This window comes from Alexandromys fortis, unplaced genomic scaffold (assembly GCF_014885135.2).
Source record: "Alexandromys fortis isolate MF-2015 unplaced genomic scaffold, M_Fortis_MF-2015_v1.1 scaffold_0, whole genome shotgun sequence".
In the NCBI taxonomy this organism is placed as follows: domain Eukaryota; kingdom Metazoa; phylum Chordata; class Mammalia; order Rodentia; family Cricetidae; genus Alexandromys; species Alexandromys fortis.
This window is the reverse complement of record NW_026067949.1, coordinates 27,481,049-27,504,499: the sequence shown is the minus strand read 5'-3', so window position 1 is coordinate 27,504,499 and position 23,451 is coordinate 27,481,049. Positions and strand designations below refer to the sequence as shown.

The window sequence follows — 23,451 nt, the reverse complement described above, 5'->3', positions numbered from 1 at the left end:
TCTACTCCTCCTCTGTCTCCATTCAGAAAGGGGCAGGCACCCCATGAACTTGAACAAAGCATGGTGCATCACTCTGGAAGCTATAAGTCATGTTTTTAAGGCTTCAAACAATTTTTTTCAACATTATCTTTTTTTAAATTAATTTATTTTTTGAAGATTTCTGTCTCTTCCCTGCCACTGCCTCCCATTTCCCTCTGCCTCCCCCAAACAAGTCCCCCTCCCTCGTCAGCCCAAAGAGCAATCAGGGTTCCCTGCCCTGTGGGAAGTCCAAGGACCACCCACCTCCATCCAGGTCTAGTAAGGTGAGCATCCAAACTGCCTAGGCTCCCACAAAGCCAGTACGTGCAGTAGAATCAAAAACCCATTGCCATTGTTCTTGAGGTCTCAGTAGTCCTCATTGTCCGCTATGTTCAGCGAGTCCGGTTTTATCCCATGCTTTTTTCAGACCCAGGCCAGCTGGCCTTGGTGAGTTCCCGATAGAACATCCCCATTGTCTCAGTGTATGGGTGCCCCCCTCGCGGTCCTGAGTTCCTTGCTCGTGCTCGCTCTCCTTCTGCTCCTGATTTGGACCTTGAGATTTCTGTCTGGTGCTCCAATGTGGGTCTCTTAATAATATTGAAATTATAAAATACAATAAATGTGTGATATAAGCATTCGTTCACCCTAACTCCAAAATGGCTTTTTTCTAAAGGTTCTAGATTTTGAAATGTATCTCATACAAACCAGATTTAATGCTATATACCTACAATTAATACATACAATTAATGTATCTTGAGAATTCACCCACAATCACAAGTCTGAGGTGAACATGGTCTGTATTATAATATCCTATCTCAATAAATTCCACTTACAATGAGTTGATTCTGTTCTTTTTTCTTTGCCCTAATGAGAATTTTTGCACAGCTATAATGATGAAATATTATCAATATGTTAAAATATAAAATACTGGGAATAAAATTATCATATTGAATTTCCAAGGATGAGCAGATAACTGATAATCTACCATTTGCTCTCTGAAATATTCTCTTGACCACAGAAGTTGTAATTGCCAGTAAAGCTTGGCTGAACTCATCTTTTAGGTTAAACCATGATTCGGAAACTTCTCTGCAGCACAGTATACATGGTGTGTGCTTGTGACTTATCTAAAAATTTCCAAAATGACAAAGAGCCCTACCCTTTCAGCCTTAAGGGTTATTTTAAAATAAAACTAATCCAAAAGTTCATCATGAGCTTTATGTCCTCTATAACAAGTGCCTGGGCAATGACTTCGATCTTCCTGGCAATTTACTTCCAACTACCCATGTTCTAAAGAAGGTGACAAATGATTTAGTGCAAGTTTGAATTCAGCTTCCTGTGTGGCCTCAGGGACAAGTACAACTTCATAGGCTGGGAATACACTAAAGGGGAAATAAATTGGGAGACAGATAAATAGGGAGGAGAAAGTACAAAAATGGAGAGAATGTATTAACAACAAAAATTTGTTTCTTACTTCTGAAATGAAATATTCTAAGTATCCATGGATTGGAGTGCCAGTAGAGATTTTAATCAGACAAGCAAAACTTGTTTATTCAAATATGTGTCCTAAAATATACCACCAATTACTATTTTGAGTGATACTGACTTGGATTAAAATGTGTTTGAGCACTTCATTTGTAAAGTACCTTGGAGCTTAATGGAATATAGTTCAAAGGTCTTTTAGGAGTTCACTCGTGATTTGATTTATTTGACCTATAGACTGTTAGTGGCTAGGTGGAGGCTTATGGTGACTATTTCTGTTCTCTGAGAATTGAAAAGATTATGGCTTAATGGAATATTCATGAAAAAGCCAATTGCTGGAATGTGAGAGTGACTGTCAGTAGCTCAAGTATACCTTTGGCTATTTTAAGAGGCACAAAACTTCTGTTCTGTTTCGGCGCATCATTACCTTAATTTTGCCCTTGACTCTATTCTAATAAGTGAGCAGGACACCGTCCTTATGATTTTGTTCTTATTGCTTCTTTTTATCATATCCATGTTCTCATGGATGCAGACAATTTTGGTGAATAGAATGATTTAAAAAGATAACTAAGTACAGAGTTAAAACCAGAAAAAACTTTTAAACAGTGTTATGTATACATGTTAAAATCAAGGGGTGGACACATGACCTAGAGGTTAAAAGCATGCACTACTCCCACAGAGCATCTCAGGTCATCTACCTAGCATCTACCTCAGGCAGTTTGTATTTGCCTGTAACTCTAGGTCCAGGGAATCTATTCCCTCATCTGACCCCTTTGGGCATCTGCACTCACATGCACATACATATACACATAGACACATGTATGCTTGTGTTTTCTTAAAAGTTATTTGACTATGTTTTTTAGTCATTTTCATCCAGAAATTATGTACTAAGGTAGACATGCTATATCTTCTGAAAAACTAACCAGTGATGTAATAACACTAACTAAGCTTTTAAGTCAAGCCTTATGTGATGTATCTCACATGTGCTACATCAGTGAAAGCTCACATGAGCTATTTTACAAAAAGAGAAAGAGATTTTCAGCAACTAAGTTATATGGTCATGACTTAAGGCATAGCCAATATGGTATGCCCAGTATTGAAAATGCTTCAAATGTGCTTTCGTGAGACCTTGCTTTGTAAAAGTCTCCATGTAGCATTTATTAAGTAAAATATAGGCATTACAATGTAGGTATGTACATATATACATATATACAAATATATTTACTGATTTTTGTTGAGTTCTACGTTTTTCTCTGCTCTACTCCCTGCCTCTCCCCTCCCCTTCAACCCTCTCCCATGGTCCCCATGCTCCCAATTTACTCAGGAGATCTTGTCTTTTGCTACTTCCCATGTAGATTAGATCTATATATGTGTTTCTTAGTGTTCTCATTGTTATCTAGGTTCTCTGGGATTGTGATTTGTGGGATGTAAGGAAAATGTGGTACATTTACACAATGGAGTACTACACAGTAGAAAAAATAATGACACCTTGAATTTTGCAGGCAAATGGATGGATCTAGAAAACATCATTTTGACTGAGGTAACCCAGACACAGAAAGACAGTTATCACATGTACTCACTCATAAGTGGCTTTTAAACAAATTTTTTTTATAGAGATAGTACATGAACATAAAAGAAAAGACATAGGTACTGATAAGCCCATGTTATGTAAATCTTTTGTTCATAATTTTAAAATGCTTATCATTCTTTGACACTGTTACATTGTATTTTGATATTTTCCCCTTTACCGTCTCTCATCACCTTCCTACTCATACAGAACCTGTTCTTCCTTCCAACAAATTCCTCTCAATGTCATGACTAGTTGAAATTGTTTTGTCTTCATGTATCGGTGATCCACTGGAATCAATAAGAGTTGCTTGCAGGAGCATGGGTGGGGCTTCATTTATTAGAGCATGGGTAACTTATCACCCCCGAAGAAATGACAGCCCATCATAACAGTGGAATGTTGATGACATCTTCTTGTGCAGGCCTTATACAAGTAATCACTGCAGAAGTCACTTCACACCTGTGATAGTCTTGTTTCGCTCATATTTTTATGAATACTTGATAATTGCATAGTATTGTGAATTATTTCTTGTGATAATAAAATAAATTCTTATATATAACCTATTAGATTATAACTTCTAATAATTCATAAAATACTCCCTAATTTTATCCATGTTTCACCATAAAGGAGGTTATTTCCTAAGACTCAGGTACTCTGCCACAGTCTTCTATCTAGCAGGCAGCAAGGCTAAGGTTATGAGCCGAAGTGACTTATTGGATGTGTCAGATAAGGGACACTGAGGATGAGGGGGACAGTGGTGACATCACCTACTGGGAAAATGAAGCACATTTGATGAACAAACTAATTACTTCAGTTTTCCACAGCAGCACATCATCCTTTACCACAATAGTGATGAGTTCTTGTTTCATTATTCCATACCTCTCCCCTACCTGCATATGCTTTCCATCCACCTCATTCATTTTCCTTTATTTTCATTTTACTTTTCTTGCATACTGTATGTGTTTTTCAGTTTTAAAGTATGCATAGATTCCAGCAAAGCTGTTTGGAAAACCAAAGAATTATTTTCTCTGCTTAGAGTCTTAAGTAAAAAGGTGACAGAAAAGGAATACATAAATAAGCCAAGATGTACCATGCATACCTTTATGAGAATCTCCAGTTAATACTCATTCTTGAGAATCAAGCTCTAATCTTATTTCCCATATGGAATCCATTCTAAGTCAACTGCTGAATCTCAAAGACATTGTCTCAATTGTCTTGACCTATAAAATGGGGGCAATAAAAAGGCTACGAGATAGGCAGATGCTGAGGATTACATTGCATTAAGCAGGTAAAATATACAACGTGGTTCTCAGTCCAGCAGAGCACACCCATGATCAGTTCCTCCTTAAATTTCATAAGCACTTTCAATGTTTAAAGCCCGGAGGATCTCATTTATCACTTTTTAGTAGTCAGTGGAACTTTTCTTCACTTGGTTCCTATATAATTGTTGTTTACATTGGTAGATGTAAACTCATTTATGAAATAGAGTATGGTTTTATTGTATTTTCCAAAGTAGTTCATAACATAGATTTTAAAAGTTGTAGTTGTTTATTGATTGGTTGTGAGCCAACCATATGAATTGGTGTTTCTAAGAAGAGAAACCAATGTATTCATCATGGATTTTCAACCTGTGTCTTTTATACAAAATTTGTTTTACTAGGAATAAATGAGACCAGAAGGCAGAAGTGAGTTTCAGCATTACTATTGAAAGCTTCCAAGACAATAGAAACTTATTCTTCACCTTCCTTTTGTCCTTCTTAGTTTTTTTAAACATTGACTTCTTTAAGATTTACTTTCCTATTATTTTTTAAGTTGTGTGTATTTGTGTGTGAGAACATGCACGTGACTGAAGGTGACTGCAGAGGTTGGACGCTCCTGGTCCTACTGCAGCTGTAATTATGGATGATTGTGAGCTGCCTGACTGGTGCTGGGATCTCAGCTTGTGTACTCTGCAAGAACAGTATGTGCTCTAAAGTTCTGAGCTATCTCTTTACCCCTGTCCTTGGGACTACCCATACAATTGTATATATTTGTGTTCCACACCGTGACATGCCGGTTCATGTTTATACTGCGTAATGATCAAATCTGAGATACATTTGTCAGCCGTTGGGGTCAGCCAACGGACAGCAATAGAGGACTGAAAAGGACACTTAGAAAAGAAGCTAAATAAATAACATCCACACACAACCATTCCGGACAAGGAAAGGAAGAACCAAGTGACTTTTGATCGTTTTACTCATTTCACTTTCACCGATATCAGAGTCTTATGATGTGCTAAACACAGCGATTTTCTGGTGGTCGGTAACAGGCAAGCTTCATTCCTTTCCTAATGGGTGCAGAAATGGGTCAGTTTCAAATTTTAACTTCAGTCATCTTCAAAGAAATGCTGTTCAAAAGCCCCTCTTAGAAATGCTGTTCTTTAAATAGTTAGACTTAATGCCACAAAATAGAGCACCCATCTTCCCTTTTCTTCTTACTCCTTTCATATCTTAACTTCTTTTAAAATTTTTTTTTTACCTTGGCAGCCTGGAAAGGACCTAGTTTAGTACTGTCATTTCATTTGACATTTAGGCATGTTTGTGACAGGAGCTTCATGACATTCTTCAGATCTCATTTAGCTAAGTACCTCCCCAAACTCATAGCATCTTTGGTACAAAATGCTCTGTAATCGGTAATACTCTTTAGGTCGTGGATGATTGTTTAATTGCACATGCATTGAACTTATATAGCAAGAAAGCCAGAATTATTTTTCATGTTATGCCTTGTTTCCTGCGTTAATTTTGCTATTTTATTCTAATGCAGGCATGACTTCCTAATGTCTGAATGTGAATCTCAGCTAATGAGCTATCCGGCACCTATTACAGTCAGTCACTGAGGATTCAAAGGCTAAATTCCACAGTGTCAGTTCAGGGAGAGGCAGGCTGTTTGTCTTGAGAATGACTTATAATTAATATAAACTATGTTATGACATTTGCAATAAATCAAGCACACTGATAGTAGTGTAAATGTACTCGCAGATTTTTTTTTCTTAGTACCCTAGAACTGCAGAAATGCTGGAGAAATACTGCAGAAGTTCTATATTCAATTACATAATGGGAACCTGCTATCATTATGTATGCGTTGATAGAACAACTTTTCAGCATTGTTATGTTGTGAATGTGTTTCTTTTCCCTCCATAGGTATGAAGATACTGACGAGGCTAGATATTGAACAGGGAATTTGCAATGAAAATTGACAAAATACTGTAGAAAAGCAGAAAGGGTAATGAAGAATTATATAAGAGAAAGTTAAATTGAGATAGTAATTTCATCCTTGAAAGGCAAAATGTTGTGAATTAAGGGACAGCATCTAGATGATGATGGAAAGAAAGCAGTCAGTGTTTGCAGCTTATGAGGGCAATAGTATGCGTATTTTGGTAATTGTTGGTAGTGTCATGTGGGGAAAAACGACCAGCATTAGCATCCTAACTGAAGATAGGCTATTTCCTTCTTCAGAAATGAATAGACCATAAATGTAGCAGTGCAGGAGGAAACTGAATATTTTAGCTAATGTTTAAGGAAGAAGTAAGGGAATGTACCATTGTAACACAGTGAGCAGTGTGTGTTATAGTTATAAATATATCATAGATGATTAGATTAACATCAAATTTGTTTCTTTCAAATACTCTTTTTACAGATAACATGATAAATGAAGAAGTAGTGAAATGTAGCTATGCAATTTTAGAAAACAGCATTAGCATCACGATGGTGATAATTATCCATGTCATGTTTTTTTTTTTTTATAAAAGATTGATTTTATGTATATGAGTCTTTGGCCTACATTTATATGTGTGTGGCACATGTGTGCCTGGTGCCTGAGGAGATCAGATGGAGGCATTAGATCCCTGCCTGGACTTACATATAGGTTGTGCACCATTGTGTAGTGCTGGGACTGAACCTGGGTCCTCTGAAAAAGAAGGAAGTAATTTTAACCATGCAGCCACCTCTCTAGACCCCATGGTCATTTCTTAGTTTGCTTGCTGTTTGTAACACCTTTTGTGAGTTGCCATACATATAAATAACGTGTCTCATCTGGACAACAAACAGCAAGATGAGTTGTGTTATTACACACATACTTTTGTGGTTGATGAAGGTGTCCTTCACAAGCTGCCCTGTGTAGAATATATGTTTAGTAAACAGTTGGCTTAGATTCGAGCCTTGTCTCTCTGGCATCATAAAGCTAGATGCATTTTGCTGCCTTTACCTAAACATAACCAAAGAAGATGGCATTTTGTCTCTACCTCAAGCTCTCTAGTGTTAGTTTGAACACACAACCCAGTATTTAGATTTCTATTCATCTGATAACTTGTGAAAGTAAACTAGAATATACCTCAACCTGTTAAAATTAAGATGTCTGTGTCACTGCATGCTGAGACAATGTCTGAATTAATGCACGATCTGCTCTTTTCTTTAACATGGATACAATTTATTGCATAAAACATATCAAGACCTGATTAGTCTGAGGGTAGTTTTCTTGGCATCACTGAGATAGGTACAATTAAATATTCAGGTTATTTTATATTCACCCATACACAAAGAATTCATACTGTTTCTCCAGCAATAAAAACATCACTTGCATTGTATTTTCTGTGTACCATTGAGTATTTTAAGCATTATATATATATATAATATATATTCTCCTATAATCTTCACAGCAATCCTTTTTATAGATGAGGAAATTGAAGCACCAACAGGTCTAAGTGATTTGCCCAAAGTCACACAGCTGCTATGTAACAGAGCCAAGATTTAAAGCCAAATACACTGCATCCAAATATATGCTCAGAAACTAGTAGAGATTTTTGTCCTTCAGTTATAACCCCATGATGGCCTCCTTCCTGTCTCCTCTCACATACCCAGTCCACCTCATTTCTGATATATCAGAAAGTTATCTCAGTTGTTCACATAGCTAAACATTAAATCTTCCACTGAAATTCTATCTGACCTATAAACAAGATGTTGCTTAACCTTGAGTTTAGCAAAGCCACAGAAAAGGAATGCACCTTTCAAAACTCTTACATGGTATGAAATACATTTATCAAACCCCAAATCAATTAAATTGACAGTAGATTAAGTTACCCACAATTTGTTATTTTTGAAATTTTAAACATTATAAAACAAACTCAAGTATTACTCTGAACTTTGACTTGAAATAAGCTGTTTTATCCACATATATCTAATAAGCAATATTTATTTCTAACATATGATCAGGTGAATGTTGTGGGAAAATATTTAAAGAATTACTTTGCTCTTACAGAATTTATGCTATATTGGGTGAAAAAATATGGGAATATAAAGATAATGTAGAAAAACAATTATGATATAGGGAACAAAACACCCTGTGAGAAGCGCAATGAACTTGAGATTATGGTGGAGAGGATTCAGATGGTGAGTCTTCTGATACTCAGTAGATGAAAAAGAATAACACAGAAACAAGTCAGCTCATTAGAGTATGTATCATTAGTTGGCTTATGATATTCATAGAGGGAGGATCATTTTAGAGCAACAATATAGCTTTTTTTATTTTTTAAAACAATCTTTTTTTAGAATTTTGCATCCCAGTTCCCTCTCTCTCCCTTTCTCCTGCTCCCCCCACCTTCCACCCACCCCACTCCTATCCACTCCTCAGAGAGGGTGAGGCCTCCCATGGTGAATCAACAAAGTCTGTCAAATCACCTTGAGGCAGGACCATGGAAGCAGGACCAATGCGGCAGAACAGAGACCTTCCCCTCTTTTCTAGGCTGAGCAAGGTATCCCTCCACAGGGAGTGGGCTCTAAAACTGCAGTTCATGCACTAGGTTTCATTACTAGTCCCACTGCTAGTGGTCCCCAAAGACTGCTCCAGCCACACAACTGTCACCCACATTCAGAGGCTCTACTTCTGTCCTATTCAGGTCCCCAGCTGTCAGTCCAAAGCCAGTGAGCTCCCATTAGGTCACATCAGTTGTTTCTCTGGGCTTCCCCATCATGGTCCATTTGAAGAGAGGGAGAAGTGATAATATGAGCAACATAATTCATAAACTATTAGTATGTTGCTAGGGTTTTATTTCTCAATTTACTCCACTACTTTTTGAGTGATTATAGCACAGCTACTTGAGATTTTATTAGGCGCTCCAGAAATACCTACTGTTTGATTTCATTGTTTCTGTAATGAATGAAAGTTATAGACCCTATGGATGGCAGTACATGGAAGAGCCACACATTCTCACTGGAAAGTCTGTATCATTAACGTAAATTAATTTTTATTTGATCTTTCCCCCTCTGTGTCACTATATGGCTGGACCAATAGGTCTTCACAGGATAGAGAAAGAAACAGCCTCAAAGTACACAATGCTTGAAACAAACTTCTCTCAATGTTTCAGTCCATTTTGCCGCAACTTCTAGTCTGTAAGCTACTGAGTAAAATTATTCATTCCTTCTGGTTTATTTGACTAAGCTGCCAATTTTCTCCTTGCTATTTTGAGGAGATAATTTTCCCACAACATAATATACATCTCTAAATTTCCAGCGTTTTGCTCAGCCTCAGATGATTTAGCAGTTTCAAGATGCATCAGTTTGGATATGACTTATTTCATTTCACTTAAATGAATTAGGGCATATTATGTAAGAAAAATGTCTATTGTAAAAAGCAATTGTTATGTATTTGGTCAATTTCCCTAACTTGTGTATGAGATGCTTACTTAGTATTTTCTTGTAGCTGATTCCATAAGGCATCTGCCCCACCCTGGTTTCTTGCTGGGCTAGTACATCAGAGGTTCCTCAAAGTGTCTTTTACTGTCCAATTTGGTGACCTCGGATGCCCACTCTTCACATTTGGCCACATTTGCATTTTCTTGGTGTCTGGATCTTTGGTGTTTGAGAATATACATTTACAAATTATCAAAGGGTTGTGGGGATCTGTGTGTCCAAGGAGCAGAAAGCCAACATTTTACTATTTTGGTATTATCTCTAGTCTCATAACTGCGACTCCATGTGAATAAATGTGGTTAGTCTATGGACCATATTTTTAAAAGACTGCTACCATTAAGACTAATATGTAGCATAGAGCCTGACACGTTATTTATTGACTAAATCAATGGATGAGAAAATGAATGAATCAACTGTATTTTCTTCAAAATATTAACAGTAACAGAAGTCTTAGGTCAAAGCAGTATCACAGAGGATCCCAATTAAGCCTATTCCAACTTTGTTTTGTTTGTTTTCATGAGTACTATATAAATATTTGGAATAACTGAAGGAAATATAAACGACTTTTTTTTTTTTTTTAGAAAACATCAGTCCACCTGGTCTCTTGGAACGTTCTCATATGAAGCAAGTGCTATCCTTGCCTTCCTATTGCTGATAGCTTTAAGCTTTAATTTGAGGGTGTAGGTTATCTCTAATTTCCACCACAGAATGGTTCCATCTAGAAGGACTGTGAGAGTCACTCTGAAATATTCCATCAAGGTATCCCTGGAACACACAGACATGCTCTCTGGTGCATATGAAGAAAGGATTTGGTCATATGGGCATCCCACTTGGAAGGTAGCCAGTGGAAGCCTTTGAGGACATTAAATGTTCTTTTCTCAAATTTCTGTAAGCAGGGACCTGGCAACCACTGAGTAATCTGAGAGATACTTTCTTTGAGCAGGTCTTTAACTAAGAAGTAGGGAGGGCAGTGAGTGGTCAGTGCATAGCCACAACTGTGCCGCTGACCTTCAGTGGTTGGTTCTTCCATGTAAAATTAGCTTATGGAAATTTATTTCTGAGAAAAGTCTGAGTTTATAGTTGGAAGCTATATGGATATGCCTTGATTTTGCTGGTCAAATGATTAAAAAAAGTAATAGATGGGCAATAGTCTTTTTGTAGTAAAGATGAGACAGATGACTGATAATTATTTTTTCCAAATGCCTAATTGTTACAACAAACTATTTAATAAAAGGTTGTTCTGTGATTATGATTATTATTAACACATAAGTTTGCTGCTTTGTTTTTGTTGCTTGCTTTTATAACCGAAAATGTTATAAATTTGGAGCTCCACTAAGTGTGCCCTGGGCTGAGGAAAGCAAATCTGTGTGGAAATCTTACTGTTCTCCGCAGGACCATTTGTGAGTTGCTTTATTTTAGTTTGACTTGAAGCAGCAGAGGTTTGTATAAATTTCGAGCTTCAATAGGCACTCTCCCATGTGCTCAGCTCACGATTGCTGCTTCTGCAAGAAACCCACTTGGCTACAGCCAATCCTGAAAAATGTTCACATGCTGTCTGCCTAATGTTTGCTAATGGGGCTGTTCTAAAAATGGCACCAAGGAGGTTACCTATTATCCACAGAACAAGAATATATTTTGGGACTCAAATAGATTATAGTCAATGGGGACTTGATCTGCTGACAGAGTTATTTTAGTATCCTCCAGCAATTCATAAAAAATAGAATGAGACTTTTATATAGGGTTTCCTATTTGTTTTCAGTTCATTAAAAACAAATTCTTTAGTGACTTTTTAGTATTTCAGTTTTATTATCTATATTTATTTTCCCACTATTTCTTTGTGAATTACATTTATCTTTCAAAATTTCATTAATCATTCAGTGTTTTACATCTGTAATGAATAATATTCATTGAAGTACAGCTGAATTTTTAATCTAATACATTGCCATAAATATGTGTAAAGAAGTTTATCAATTCATCACTGAGATCAAATATGAATAGGCATATTCTATCCTCATATATATTGATCAAAATGGTTTTTCTACATGATTTTCAGAATCAGAGCAAAAAAAAAAGAAAAAAAAGTTTTTCCCAGAAAAACGTTTTTCAATTACCATTTAATGAATATGCCAACCTTTTCCATGTGTGTTCAGCAAGTGTTCAGATTTATAACTTTTGTCCTATGACTTTTGACTTACAGTCAACCCAGTTTAACATTTGTTCTGGCAGAAGTGCACTGTGTTGACCACTTAAATTTGTAAAAATATTTAACTCCAAATAGTAATATAGACAAATATAACTGTGATTGTTAAGCTATAATAGAATTAATGGCAAAAATTGCAATTAATAGAGGATTCCAAAAACCCATGAGACAATTTAGAATAATTATGTTCCATGTTCCACAACTAATTTTCTGATGCCTATCCAGTCATTTTGTAGTCATTAAGTTTGCATAGTCAGTCATAATCGTAGAACTTATAATAGTTTTTCAGTTCCAGAGAAAGAGAAAGAGGCATAGGCAAACAGACAGATACACATACATGCACACACACACACACACACACACACACACACACACACACAGAGAGAGAGAGAGAGAGAGAGAGAGAGAGAGAGAGAGAGAAATATCACTTTCAACAGCTTTATTATGATTAAATAAGGTACCGGCAAATTGTTTTATAATGTAAGACAGGAAATATCATTTATTTTCAGAAATTTTGTTAGATTGTTTTCCTCATTTAAGACAAATTGCAGAATGGGTTGTTTTCCCTTTTTGAGGCAAGACAAGTACAGTGAAATAAAAATCTACCAACTTGAGTAGAGGAATCTTGAGGCACAGGTCTGGTCTCTATCCTGCTGAGAGATGTCTTGTTTACTGTCTAAGTGCCTTTTCCTGTTTAGGAAAGTCTCCTGGAGCAAGGAGAGATCCTAAAAGGCTTAATCCTGTTGGTTGGCCTGCGTAAGAGCATACACTGGGCTCACATTAGCAAAAAGCAGTGTGAGCCCAAGTGGTCCATTCTGGGATGAGCACTCTTGTTTGGATTGCGGTTGGACTTGAGAGACCTGATTTAACACTGCAGTGTGTGGCCTGTTTTATTGTGCAGCACCATCTCAGAAATTGCTACATGAAATAAGGCATATGTATGTTTACTCTGGGCCCATCTGCCAGCATGGTAGAGTGATGACAGTCACATACGACCAGCAACGCAAGCAATGAGATGTGATTCTTTGCCTCTTTTTCACTAGCTCCCCATCAAGTTCTCCCCTGGTTTGCATGCACTCCGCAGCCTGAGAAGTGTTTACTCCTCAGCGTTCTCTCTTTGCTTCGTGTCATTAAGATCCTAGTTTTCTAGCCGAGGGTCTCTGTGTTTGTGATAATCGTTTGATAGATTTCCAAAGGATAAAAGCTGTGGTTGTGTTAATGGTTAAAGTACTTACTGGATGTTCAGTGTGAGCCTTATGACCGAATGGATTCACGGATCGGGCCTATCGAGAGTCATGAGGAGAATATTTTAGAATTCTGAGAACCTTTTGAAAGGCAGAGTTCTCGGGAAATACTGAGAAAAGATAATGGAATAAGATGATACGAACACAGCCTCAAATGGCTATGCAATCACCCCTTTTAAGAACCATCCCTTGGTGGTGTTATTGCCAGTAGACTGTAGGAAGGTTTAGCTGTCACACCAGGAAGAAGTTGTGAGGCAACAAGAAGTGGGGTTGAAGATATCTTTGGGGTGGTTTTGACCCCAGCCACGTTTATTGTAACCACGTGAAACCCCTCAACAGCATTATAGTCAAGCCCAATGATCCCAGGGAGCAGGTGCTGCTTTTGCCCACTGGTCTCAGGGGACTGGGTATGCTGCACTAGAGCACAAAGAAATCCCTCCTTTCAATCCAACTATACCCAGAGTGAAATACCGGCTCTGCCTTTGCTAATTTGCATGTCACCCCATACCTTAAATTTTATGAATTCTTTTCTAGTTACCTTATACATGTTCAGTCTGTACCACATCAGCTTCCCCAAAAGCATTCCTCATTTCCCTTCCTCTTCTCCTGACTTTTTATCCTCTCCTACATCTTCTTCCTTTCCTTCCTCTCCCTTTGTCTCTCTTCTCCCCCACTGACGTCCACTTGTGCACAGCTGCTTTGGTGGTAAGCCACTCTGAGCTAGACTCTGTTAGTGCCAGGTGTGGATTTAATTGGCCTTTACTTAGAACACAGGCAGACAGTATTCAGGATGCCCACCCCGCTCACACACACACCGTGAAAACTGCTGAATCACTAGTTCCAAAATTGGCATAAAATGTGTTCAGACCTTTCAGAAGCTGAGTATGTAAAGCGATCAAGTGCCTTGGGGGGACGGGGTAAACAACATTTTTTAAAAAGGAGTGTTTCCATCAGTTCACGTAGAACCCTATCTGCATTCAGCTCAGGCGAAAAAAATATCTTTAAAAGCTAGATAAAGAAAATGAAGGCATGAGCAACATGTTATTTGTAGGAATGACATACATTATCTCCTTGGCAACTGCAGGGTGGCATGCAATTTGGCAATCTGTGTTGTGTCATCTTGGATCCCTGGAAGTCACTCTTTCCTACGGAAACAAAAGAAAGAACAACATGGGAGAAAGAGTACTGATTTCAGTCGGCTAGGAAGGTATTTTTAAACCAAGGGACCAGCAGCTCAAAACTGGCATTGCATTTTCATTTATTGATTTCACAATGCTTTATAATGTGATTAAATTTGGTTTAATCTGATGAGGTTTTTAATCATGCTCTGTGATGAAATGATGGGTTAAGACATTGGTGTGGACCTTTCAGTGTTTTCAAAAGCACCAGGGTCTCTAGCTTGTGCACATTTAGTTTATCCATTCTTTCAAGAAATGTTTGTTAAATGCCCCATTTGTGTCAGGGGCTATGCAAGGTATCAGACTGCATGGATCTCTGGTTTATATACTGCTGTCCTATCATACCCAAGGGATTTGTTTTTGTCATTTCTTTATTTGAAGTGAATCAACCCTTTACCAAGCATCCACTTAGTCTCAGTTCTGAGACCCTATTATATAAGAAGCTAAAATTTAGCAAAAATGAGCTGTAGGACTTCATAACACTCAGTGGAATACAAAACAGTTCTCATACTGCTTTTTCTGATTTCTGAGATCTTCCAAAGGTGTAATCAGCTAGTTTTTGTCAATAGCTTCAAACTAAATTTCTCCAAAATACAAAATAATAGTGACTGGTATCCAATATAATTTCATTTGTCAGGTCATTTTTTTTCTGGACTGAAATTGAATATTTTAAACAAGGGAAATGTGGGTTGCAATGCAGAAGGCCACATTCTAAAAGTTTTCACTTTGATGAGATGCAAAAAAGTGTCAAGATTATACAGTGAAGCAAAAGGACCTTGAAGTGGGATGGCTTGATCACAGTGGGAAGATGATACCATTTCTTGCATGAAATTAAAGCATCTCATAATTGTTACAAGAATCATCAGTGGGTTGCTGGGATTTTCCCTTGCCCTGAAATTGTATGGGAAACAAGGGTTTGAGGTTGACTGGTATAGCCACTAGGGCTCAATCTTTAGTTCTTCCCAGGGATGGTGCTCTGTTTCTCCATCTGCCTGGTGTCTAGGGAATTGCTTTTAGTGCTTAATCTCCATCCATTTTCAACATTATCATAGCAAAAAGTGAGGCATTTGTTCACATTTCTGAAGCCTATTAAGAAGTGGCTTGGAGACAGTCTGCAAATGTCTACCAGAGTCTCATGAAATTGCCTGAAGGTTGACTTTCTTAATAGTAACTCCAGGTGTTCTCTTGCAGAAAAAAGTCATTTGTCTGGTTTTCTGATTTCCGCCTTAAATTAACAACTAGATTTCATTTCTGAAATTTTTCTCCCACAGGGTCATATTTTACTATGTCCTTCCTAAGAGCAGGATTTCAGCTTAAATTTTTCTTGGTTTTGTGGAGATATTCATGGGAGTTTTAAATAGCATTGCAGCTGTACAGAAAAGCTGTTCTAGTGTGTGCTTTGAAAGTCAGCTTTTCAATAAACGATAGCTTCAGATGATTGAGAGGAGGGGAGGGAAAGGGAATCTTGTTAAACAAGCTATTGCAGCCACTGGCTACATGTCTCAAAGCATCCTGGAAAAGAGGCTCATGCACTTCTCTGTTTTGCTACTGGAGAGGCAGGTGAGTAGTGCCCATGCCTTTCTGGAGGGACATCAGATGGCAAGAGCGTGGGGAGGTCAATCCAGAGGTGATTCTTTCCTGCTCAGTGGTAATCACTTAGTCATAGGCAGATGTACAAAACAAGAGAGCAAATGCATTTTGTTCTGGTTACCAGCTAATCTCCAGGATTGACTCATTAAATAGTTCATTAACTTCTATAGTATCCCAGGAAGTGTAATCTGCATAGAAGAACTGATTGTCATATGGGTTTCAAGTAGACTTAAGTGTGTTGCTTTTGGCTGTCTGTGTTGCTAACTACGTATCTCCTGAGACTTGTGTGAAAGTAATTTTGCTATTTTGTATGTACAGAGGTTGATTTTGTTGCTGAATTATTTTAGTACAATTTACTCATCATTTATTTAATATCCACTCAATATATTCTTATATAGGAATTTATAGTGCATCCTACTGCTGGTTGATGAGGGAAGGAAAATAATAAGGCGCCATGTAGCCCTAAGAAACTCAGTGGGGAAGGATGTTTACACAGACATGCTAAATACTAGTCTAGCATGAACATTTGATGCTATGTAAAGGTATCACAGTTTTGGTTGAAATTTCTATGATGAAAGATTCCAGTGAAGGTGGTCAAAATGCCACATTAAACTTGTCAGGGAAACAGATTCCATCTTGAGGGCAAAGCAACGAAGATGGAAGAAAGAAGATAGAGGAGAGTGCGCAAAGATTCAGAATCAAGGGACTAGGGCCCATGCTGCTAGAGCTTAACTAGGGCATAGTGCTTAGACTTCAGATGTCTTCATTTGAGTTACTCCATAAGGTAACTCTTGTAAAGTGATCCTGTACTAGCTTGCTTCTCTGATGCTGTGATAAAACACTGACCAAAACAACTCGGAAAAAAAAGGTTGTTTGGCCACAGGCTGTAGTCCATCATCAAGGGATTCCAGGATGGAAGAGACTATAGGCTCTTCGGTGCAGAGGCATGATGCTTTCTGGCTTGCTTCCCCAGACTTGAGCACCTTTCTTTGGTAACTCAGCCCCCCCAGCCTAGGGATGGTATCACCTATGATGGGCTGGACCCTGCTGCATCAATTGGCAATTAAGAAAATGTATCGCCAACATGAACAAAGTCTGGTCTGATCAAGGTTGTTCTTCAGTTGAGGTTTTCCTTTCCCATGTGGTTCCAGGTTTGTGTAGAGGTGTCACCTGAAGTTAACCATGACCATTCCAAGATTACAATGGCACAGGTCTGAAGGAGGAAAAAAAGCAACCTGGTAGCATTAATAGGCTGAGTCACAAACACGTCTTACCATGCTGGGGATGGTTGTAGAGTGTGTACGTGGAAGAAACCTGAGAACTGCCCCACTTGGTAGTAAAGAAGTTGGAATTCTTACCTCTTGTTGTTAGGTTCACTCAGATATAGCTTGTTCAGACACTGCATATTTAAGATGTATGACATAACATTATGTTCATAGTAAGCTTTGTACTAATTGGCTAATTATATCTATTTCTTCCTAAAATATCCTTTTTTCTGTATAACAGCCTGACTTTCCTGAAACTCACTCTGTAGACCACATTGGCCTCAAACTCACAGAAATTTTCCTGCTGCTGCCTCCCAAGTGCTGAAGTTAAAGCATGCACTACCACTAACCAGCTAAATTTCCTATTCTTTATATGATGGGAATAATGAAGGTCTACTCTCTTAGGAAGGTTCAAATACACATTATAGAATTAGAAAGCGGCGTTGTATAGGTGTGTATTTCTTTCTTTAGTTGTTTTTATTGAGTTATATTTATTTCTCTGTTCCCCTCCCTTCTTTCCCACTTCCCTTTTACCTGCTCCCATGATCCTACTTCCCATATAGATTAGATCCATGGATGTCTCTCTTAGGGTCCTCTTTGTTGTCAGGTTCTCTAGGATTGTGAACTGTAGGCTGATTTTTCTTTGCCTATGTTTAAAAGTCAATTATATGAGTGAGGACATATTATATTTGCTTCCCCATGGCTGGTGGGAGTGCAAACTGGTATTGCTGCTTTGAATATCAGTATGGCGATTTCTCATAAAATTAGGAAATAACCTACTATAAAATCCATCAATACCACTTTTGGATATTTACCAATGGATACTCAATCATACCACGATGACATGTATTCAACTATGTTCCATAACAGCATTATTTTTCATAGTCAGAACCTAGAAACAACTTAATGCCCCTCAATCAATGAATGGATAAGGAAAATATGGTCCATTTATACATGGAGTACTACACAGTGGGAAAAAATTACATCTTGAAATTGTGGGCAAACAGATTGATTTAGGAAACATCATATTGAGTGAGAAAACACGTGTTTTCTTGGGAATTTATTTAGCTTGCATAACTGAAACCTTTACTCCTGAGAAGCGCCTCCCTGCTTCTCTCCTCGTTCTTTCTGCCTTGGTAGCCTTGACTCGGCTCTCTCCCTCCATTAATTCAACTTTTTTAAAAAATCCATAAGAAACTAGAGAGATGAGTCAGCAGTTAAGAAGAGCGCTTGCTTCTCTTGTAGAAAATCTGGGTTCAGTTCCCATTGCTGACACTAGGTGGCTCACAACCACTGCAGCTCTGACACCACTTTTAGTCTCTGTGGTCACTTGTAGAGATACGGTGCACTTATAGATAAGCACGCACCAATACATTTTACAAAAATGAATTCACTTTGTGTATGAGATCACACACTGCTTTTCTTTCCCACCTTTCTGTCAGAGCATTTTTCCTACCCCAGTCCCAGAGTACCCTTTAGCAAGAGAGACAGCAGGCCGTCAGTCTGTTTGTGTTAACCTCCATGGTAGGCCAAGTACGGGTGTACAAGTCACTGACAGAATATTTTATATCACAATACCTGCAGCCGAGAGATGGTATGGTAGAAAAGGTCTGGGGTCCAGATCACGTTGAGCGTTATGCCCTATAAGTTTTCCCCTTGGGGAAAAAAAAAATGGTGCCACCAAAAAGATGTTAGGAGTGAAACGGCTATATTTTTATATATCTCAGTGGTGCGTGAAGAGAAGGAAGACACATAGAGTGCTAGTTCTGGGAGTGTTAATCGCCCATGTAACAGCCAGGTGAGAAATGATGAATACCTGTATAATGGCTGTAGATGGACCGTTTGAAAAGATACTGGGGAAGTTCGATGGAATTCAGAGAAGAATATCAGTTTTGTCACCTGGAAAAGTGGCAGATAATATATGGAATCTAGAGCACAGCTGTGGGGATGCATTCACTTGAACAAATATTTTGTTCATTTGGTGTTAATAAGCCTATATATATACATATATATATTTCTGAAGTCATATATATATAATATGACTTTAGAAACAAACAAGAATGCAGATTCCATGAAAGCAGGTATTAGCGGTGAATTATACTTCAGCACTGCAAGACCCATAAATATTTATTACATAATTGAATTAAATGGCTATATAGGTGAATAAGCTAAAAGTTTACAGTGCATCTAAGATATATAGGTGGTATATTTCTTTAAATTTACGTTTGGAAGCTGGAGGAAATTTGAGGTAGTAGATATTAATTTTGTGTTATTATATATATTAACCAAAACCCTCGGACAGACTCATTCACTGAATTTTGGGCAAACTCATGCTCAAGAGTTGAAAGCAGGGAAATCAGATTTTAAAATTAGATGAAGAGAATCCTGAACTGGAGACCAAGAGATGTAAGATATAAGTAGAATTTTGTACTTGACTGGAATATGGAGTTACAGGAAAAATTAAAGAAACAAAGAGAGATCAATAGTATTAAATATAACTGAGACAGTGTGTGATGCAGACTTCTTAAAAGTGTCTACTGTGATAAGCTGAAAATTTCAAATGAACACAAGAGAAGAGTCATATAATGATAGGATTCAGAACAAAAAGAGATGGATCAGTGAAAGCAGTAATTGTAGATAATGGTCTCTGTCCTGGCAGTCACAAAGAGTAGTTGGTAGAAAGGGTCAAAAAGTTGAGAAGTCTTCGAAGCTGACATTTACCTTGCTGGTATGTGGTGAGGATGCAGTTTTAGCAATACTACATATTGAAAAGAGTATCTTCAAAATGCTAACCCTAGTAAGTAGAATGAGGTCCCTACAAGTCTTAATTTCATGCCTGTCTTGCAGCATCTACCAGTCCAATGGACACTTTTAAATAGGAAACCTTCATTGTTTATTCTGTCAGCTGTCAAATTGGGGCGAGTTTGGTGTTAACTAGTTCTTAGCGTTGTCCCAAGGAGTGAAAGTTGAATGTGTCCACATAGGAATGGTAACTAAGATGAATTCTGAACAGGGGACAGTCTATCAAAATTTTCAGAGGTGGGACATTAAATATGTTTACTGCTCTAATTGGCAACACGAACCAGGGTGAGCAGGACCACAAAATGAGCCAGACTAAAGTCTCATGCAATAGGCCACTTTATCCAGAGAATCAAACGATTTCAATTCTGAGGGTTACGAAGTGTTATTAGCGTAGTAACTTCCCTCTTGGTGCATAGGGCTTAACTTGGTCTCAGGTGGGCAGGCTTGACTTCTGGTGACCCTTTAGCTGAATGGTTGCTATCTTTCTGGTGACTTCCACTGTCCCCTTATCCTTGGTCAATGTCATTAATGGCTTGGGACTAGAAGATCCAAAAATGAATCCATAATATTTTAGGGGATCCATCTGCAATGACAGATGCATACCCCTTCCAAAATTTCTTCTGGAGATGTAGAAATAGGGCAAGTTAATGCATCATTGTTTATTTCCTTCTGCAATGAGGCTCCATGGAGACTATGAGTCTATTGCTGGAAATAATAAGCAGAATCTGAAACAATATTTAAGGGTTTATGAATTATCCATAACAGATGCATTAAAACAGCCAGTTCTACTTGTTGGACTGAAGAAAAAGAAGTATAAATGGATTTTTGAATATCTGGACCATGAATCTCCCCATACCATTAATTAAACCGTCAATAAGTTTCTACCTATGAAATGGGAGAAGGTTAAACAATATTTGTGATCACAAATTCAGTTTGTTTGAGAAAATTCCATAACTTATTATCTGGATAATGATTTTCTATCCTTCCATAAGAAGCTGCAAATGAAACTTGGGAATCCATAGAATTCTAAAATGCTCTTAAAATTTGATTGCTAGTTGAGGGGAAAGTAATACAGAAAGGATCAAATTCACGTAATTGTTGGCATCAGTTCCTCCCTGATTTACTAATTGAAGAAGAAGAGTAAGGTAAACAGTTAAAATTTCATGGCCCTTATGGTGTAAATAAATCCATTCTAAAGGATTATCTCTTCTGTTACAATATCTGCAGGAGACAATTTAGTGGGGAAAATAAATAAGTTCAAAGGCAGTGAAGGAGCCAGACAATACACAAATGTTTCTCTTAGTCTAGATTCAAATGGCTGTAGCTCTTTTCTCGCCTCTTGAGATAATATGTAAGGAATGTCCAGTGCCATCTTTCCTTCTAGATTTTTAAACAGGTTGAGTAGTGCCTATAAACATTTTGATTTTTCTGAAACTGCACTGAAAATACGATGTATACCTCATGATGCCAGGGGAGAAATTGCTAAATGAATTCTGTTTCCCTGCTGTGCCATAGCTTGCTTGGGTTGTAAAGTTAGTTTTTCATAGGCTCTCCTAATTCCTCATCAAAGAGTGGAGAAAATTCAAGATTAGATTGATTATCAAATTCCTTGCCCTATACTTCAGGAACATTTCAGGCAAATGGAGAATCTGTATTTAAAGGAGGCACCAGTAAGGGAGTTGAGGAAACCATCACTGGCATAGGCGGTGGCTGTTTTGACTTTTGGTTTTCGTATGAACAGGGAAAGCCTCTTTCTTTGTCTCTTTTACCAATTTTAAGGTTTGCTCATCTAATCTGTATTCATTCAAATAATCAGCCCTCTCTTCCTCATGATTAATATCCTTTTTATCTTCTTTAAGTATTTTGAAAACAGTTTGAATTAATGCCTGAGTGACCCAAAATTGAACAAGGGTCTTTTTCTCTTGGTATTATCGCCTCATCCATATTCTTTTGGACTCTGTCCCACATTTTATCTAAAGTTCCTTCTTCTGGAAACCAGAGATTATAATTATAAACAAATTACAAGCAATCTCATAATCATGGTTTTATTACTTGTGCCCTTCATTTCTCCTTTCTTACCTCATAGCCCACTTCAGGTCTCTGTTTGGGTGCCACGTTTACCATTCTAGTTGGCAGCACGAACCTGAGAGGATGGTGCCTAAAAATGAGGCAGACTTAATTCTCATGCAATAGCCAAGTTAATTCAGAGAATCAGAAAAGTTACTCTCGGAGAGTTAAGAAGAGTCACCTGAGCAGATTATACAGTCACCAGGACAATCTGCATGTGGCCAAAACCTGTTTTTCTGTAGAGGCATGTGATTGATAACAGCTGAAGTAAGCTCACTCCTATCCACTGCACCTGGGAGGAGCAGGAACACACAGTCCAAGAACAATTCCCCGTTTTTGAAGAAACTGAGGACACAACACACATGTCCGATTTTCTTGGAGTTTTCTCACAAACACTCAGAATTCTCTCATGACTCCATTTTTGGACTGTGTTTCCACAACAGTCTTCATTTGAACATCCAGTTCTGTTGAGGAAAATAGAATAAGCACAGAAAAAATGGTTCTTACCAATATTTTATCCCATAGGAATGATCTATGTTTGTTAATATGAAATGTTAACGATATAAGAATAACATTTAGACTTTGTCATTGGCTAAGAGCTTGAGCACTTACCTAACATTGTCCCACTAATAACTCTAAGAGTCATCCATACTAGTTTCTTTAGTATATGCAGGAGATGTGTTAATCACATATAGACTAAGTTCTCCTGAAGTATACAGCTAGTATCTAGTAGGTCAAAGTGTGTCCACCTGGTTTTAAAATCCATGACTCTAATATTAACTTTTACCAGCTAATATACTGCCAGGCAAAGATGACGATGCCGCCTGAGAGCTTTGCGTTTTAGGGTTTGTTTTGTAGATGTTGATGGAGAGGATATTTCCTGTGCTGCCTACCAAATCTTTGCACCTTCTGTTTTCCTGCTTGCCGGGCTGAAGTGGGTATCTTGTTGGTGGCATACATTAATGTGCTGATGAGCCATTTGCCAGAAATTGCGACTCAGCTACTGGTTCAATTCATTCTAAATTTACAATCTGCCTTTACTGAAGTGCAAAATTGGCTTTCTTGTCACAAAGTGGCAGAACATGCAAAATAGTCTAATACCTTATTTTCTAGCTCAAGTGAGATTAGCTTAGGATCATAGAAAGTTATTTTTTTTAAAAAAAATTCTTTCAGATGAACAGCTGTTCCAGCATGAGAGGCTTGTTAAGTTCTGAATGATTTTGATAATGACCCAATGCAAATTACAGCGGATACCATGGGGCTTGCCCCATAGGACAAATAAAATTGTTTCCTGGAAGAGACCCAAATGATCTAAGATG

The 23,451-nt window shown here is 37.8% G+C and overlaps 1 protein-coding gene across 3 annotated transcripts in view; it reads left to right on the top strand.

Annotated features, from left to right (window-relative positions):
• Gabra4 (gamma-aminobutyric acid type A receptor subunit alpha4) overlaps nucleotides 1–23,451 on the top strand; it is a 74,383-nt gene that overhangs the window by 35,192 nt on the left and 15,740 nt on the right. Inside the window, exon 9 of one of the 3 annotated variants that reach the window (XM_050149555.1) lies at nucleotides 10,368–10,951. The exons of the other annotated variants lie outside the window; for them this stretch is intronic. Coding sequence (XP_050005512.1) covers nucleotides 10,368–10,409 — 42 coding nt within the window. The 3' untranslated portion in view covers nucleotides 10,410–10,951. Of the gene's footprint in view, nucleotides 1–10,367; nucleotides 10,952–23,451 lie in introns of those variants that run through there. 3 annotated transcript variants of the gene reach the window in all.